This window comes from Anopheles merus, unplaced genomic scaffold (assembly GCF_017562075.2).
Source record: "Anopheles merus strain MAF unplaced genomic scaffold, AmerM5.1 LNR4000456, whole genome shotgun sequence".
Classification (NCBI taxonomy): Eukaryota; Metazoa; Arthropoda; class Insecta; order Diptera; family Culicidae; genus Anopheles; species Anopheles merus.
In genome coordinates, this window is record NW_024428036.1 from 31,046 (window position 1) to 35,185 (window position 4,140).

At 42.2% G+C, this 4,140-nt stretch overlaps 1 protein-coding gene across 2 annotated transcripts; it reads right to left on the minus strand.

Annotated features, from left to right (window-relative positions):
- Window positions 1-287: 287 nt before the first annotated feature.
- Window positions 288-2,316, minus strand: LOC121602440. Of its 2 annotated transcripts, XM_041931202.1 has the most exons (5): window positions 1,511-2,209; window positions 1,288-1,450; window positions 722-1,229; window positions 482-659; window positions 288-408 (listed from the first exon to the last, which is right to left on the minus strand). In XM_041931202.1, coding segments are annotated over exons 1-5 (1,224 nt in total). In that variant the 5' UTR covers window positions 1,885-2,209; the 3' UTR covers window positions 288-407. The 2 variants fall into 2 exon arrangements, with proteins under 2 accessions (XP_041787136.1, XP_041787137.1); XM_041931203.1 differs by having other exon boundaries at window positions 288-659; window positions 1,526-2,316.
- Window positions 2,317-4,140: the final 1,824 nt, after the last annotated feature.

Genomic DNA, 4,140 nt, shown 5'->3' on the forward strand with positions numbered 1-4,140 from the left:
TGATTGATCAATACGAATCCAATTAAAACTCAAAGTATATTTGCATACAGCAACCAATGCACAACATATATTTTATTGAAGTATGACGAGGGTTTGTACGTTTCGTATTGTTTTTACCAGTACCACACATAATGATTCTGAATCCAATAAATCTAATAAATTATTAAAATTCTAATGAATTGAGCGAGAAAGGGAGGAGGAATGCGAGAGAGAGAGAGAGAGAGAGAGAGAGAGAGAGAGATAATATCAGAGAAATAGAAAGAGAGATAAAGAAAAAACTACCATACTATTTTTACACAACCAATTTATTTCGTTAAGTTTCATCCATAAAAGCAGCAGTTATAAAAAAGCACATGCGTGTAATATTGTAATTCCAGTATTTCGTTTGCTAACACTACAGAGCAATTTCTAAAATGAAAAATAAATCAAAAACAGAATCCAATAAATCGATATATCTATGCAAAACAACACAAAGTAGTACTAGTCGTTTGTTAAAGTTCCTTGGTGAAGCAATCGTGTTAGCTCGGTATGCATAATCTTCTTGTACTCTTCATTTTTTGTCACAGGATGTTCTAGTTCACCCTTTAGCAATGCCTCAACATCGATCGCACATTGATCCATGAACCGGTAAGACATAAAAGCCGCATAGTGGAACAGTTCTGAAAATAAGGGATCATGATTTTACTATTCCAACTAAACGTAGCATGCAAATAGTACTCACCAAGACCAGCACATCGTATTAGTTCTATGTTCAAGTCTTGTAGGGATGGTATGTTTCTTTTAAATCCCAGGCGTTTCAATAGATTGCTGTACTGTTGATGATACAAATAGACCAACTCAGAGCGATAATTGTCCTTAATTTTTTGCGTTGGTATTAGATCCAGCATATAGTACAAATCAATGGCCGGAGAGGTCCAGCAGCAGATCTGATAATCAACTAACATGGTTTCAGTATGTCGTCCGTGAGCGTCAAGCTGATGGAGCAGATTCTTTGTATGGCAATCGCCATGTATTAATACGCTTTGTATCGATTTCGTTGGCTTAAAAATGCTGTCAAAAAAATCTCGCAGGTTTTGCTGAAACTTTACTAGAGGCTTAGCAAATTGCGCAAATTCCGAATACAACTCTGTAAGCTGCATCAAATCTCCAAACCCTTTTCTAACTAATCCTTCTAAGCCCAAAAACTTATGAGCCATCGTATGACGAAATTTGTTCACAACTGTAGTATCCTGTCCGAAAAGAAAAGTTGTAGTAATTTGTAGCAAGCAATATTACGTTAGAACCTACAGAGCTTTCCAGGATCACGGACGCTGCATGCAGCATGGCTATATTTTTCACTACCGGCTTCATGTCGTCCAGCGTGTTAATAAGATCACCCTCGACCCATCCTTGACCACTAATATCCTCCAAAATAAGGATAGTGTGTGGCTTTAGCGTACCATAGATGTATCTACAATGTGATTCCGTACGTTAGTCATTCTTGCATAATTCTGAAGACAATTTTGTCTACCGGGGATACTTATACTCCTCTCCTATTTCCTTCAACAAACGTGTCACTTCTGGTAGAACCTTGCTGTACATCTCGATTTCTACCACAAACAATCCATCGTCGTCTAGCAGATCTTTCATCAATCCGTCTGCTTCAGGCTTTGTTTTCATGATAAGATCAACAAACTTTTCCTCAGCTAAGCGATTTGATTGATACGTGACGGTGGTCCGGAACATGACACTACCATAGTGATCTTTTTTGCTTGTACCAGGACGTAATATGGAGGGCCTGGTCAGCTCGATCGACAAATCGTTATTTGATTCGCGCATTACATCACGGAAGAACTCGTCGTTTAACCAGGTCGGAGCTTCAGGATGGTCTCTATGGCACGACATGATGGCTAGCCAGAATAAACTACAAGTAAAGATGTATCACGCAAGTACTTGATGAATGTAGATATATCGTTAGCGAAAACCACTTAACTTTGTTAAACTTTTTACGGATATTGATGGATTCAATACCCAGTGCAAACACTCTTTTGCGAGCAAGGCTTATCGGTTAGCAAAATATGATCGACGATACCAAACTAGCAGCACCTCGTGTTTTGCTTGAAATTTGTTCCATCTAATAAATATCGTTGTAGAACGAATGAATAATGTTCTAACAGCACCCTTTGCAGTTAGTTTTGGTCTGGGATAGCATGTTTCATTTTGTGATAGACTGTAGTAGCTTAAGTATTATAAATAGAAATACAGTCTGTTCTCGGGTTACACAGTTCTCGACTTATGCGGATTCGGATATAACGGGTAAAAAAAAAATCTAATATTTTTAAACTAATTAAAAAACGCAAGTGTCATATTTTTTTTGCAACACTTGTTTTAAATAAATGGCCAAGTATGTTTATAAGAGTATTTAATTTAATAAAATACTCCCCTTTATTGAATGCTTTTCTGCTGAAATATGTGATATTCGACTAACGCGGATATTTGATTTATGCTGATGTCGCGGGAATGCTTAAAGAGTGTATATTGGAAGCAGATTGTAGATCCACTGTAATACCATATTATGCACCCAATGCAACACAACACAAGTGCTTAATTAATCGTGTTCTATCATTAGAATAACTAATATGGTAGGATACGATGGCTGGGACATGTCATGAGCATGCCGGACTCATGCTCCACCAAGAAGGTATTCGACACCGATCCCCAGTTCGGCATAAGGCGCAGGGGAGCACAGCGAACTCGATGGATGGACCAGGTGAAGCTAGACCTGACGGAGATCGGATGTCTGCATCGATGGGAGGCTGCAGCCAGGGACCGAGCATCCTGGAGAATGATGTTGATCAGGCCATGTCACATCGACGTGCTTTATCGTGAGCAGGCCAACAGAGAGAGAGAGCGAGAGAGAGATTAGAATGACTACTTACTTATCCGGCACTACAACCGCTTTGCGGTCTTGGCCTGCCTCAGGAGTGTCCGAAACCGCTCACGGTCTCGCGCCTTCGTCTGCCAGTCCGTTATCCCGGCCTTAATGGCGGACGCCTCCACGCCATCTTGCCACCTCAATTTGGGCCTACCACGCCTCCTCTGTCCTTGTGGACGGCCTAAAAAAGACTTTACGGGCTGGGTCGTCCGTTTCCATACGTATAACATGGCCAGCCCACCGGAGCCTGGCGAGCTTTATACGCTGTACGACAGTGAGGTCGCCGTACATCTCGTATAGCTCGTCATTATCCCAAGCGAGTCAACACGCTCGAAAGTAGCAAGGAAAGTAGAAATGAAGTAGCCTTCTACTTCCCGTTCTACTTTGTTGCTTAAAATCAGAAGAAGTAGAACATCTGGGTTCCAGGAAAGAGCAAAAAATGAGTTCTCTCGTGTACACCCCACACACACGCACGCGACGACTCACTCTCACGCGTACTTGTTCTACGCCCTCCTCCTTCTCACTCGCCCCACAGATCTATTTTAGAACATCATTCACTTCCATCGACGGCGGTCGATGTGACGATGTGTGTCGTCGCGTGTGTGTTGTCGATTTGGTCAGAAAAACTTTTTTCTTCAGACCAAATATCTCTGACTTGGAGCGTCGGCGTTCCGATTGAACCATCGCGACTTTGATCAGTGCGCGCGGTTAAAACGACCTTTTGTATTATGTTGTATGTAGCGTGCGCGCCAAAATTGTAAGAGTGCGCGGAGAGTGAATGTGGTTTTTTGGGGGTGGGGGAATGAGATCAGAGACAAATTTCGCTACACATTAACACATACATTCTCACTGCACGGGTTGAACTGCGAATACTCAGTTCTGAGAGAAATAGTCGAGCGCTCGCGCATGAGTGCAAGCAAGCGCGGATAGAGGATAGAGGGAGACAAACGATTATTTTGCTCCAAGCTTTCTACTTTTGTCCCGTTGGGATAGCGGCTCCTCCATTGTCCTTCTACACATACGGGGCCAAGTATCCTTCTGAGCATCTTCCTCTCGAACGCGGCTAAGAGGGTTTCGTCAGATTTGGACAGTGTCCATGTCTCAGAGGCGTATGTGAGTACTGGTACTATATAGGTACTATATAGTCCCAGCTTCGTCCGTCGCGACAGGTTCTTTGAGGTGAACTGATTTTTCAGGCTGTAGAATGACCGGTTGGCAGCCAGCAT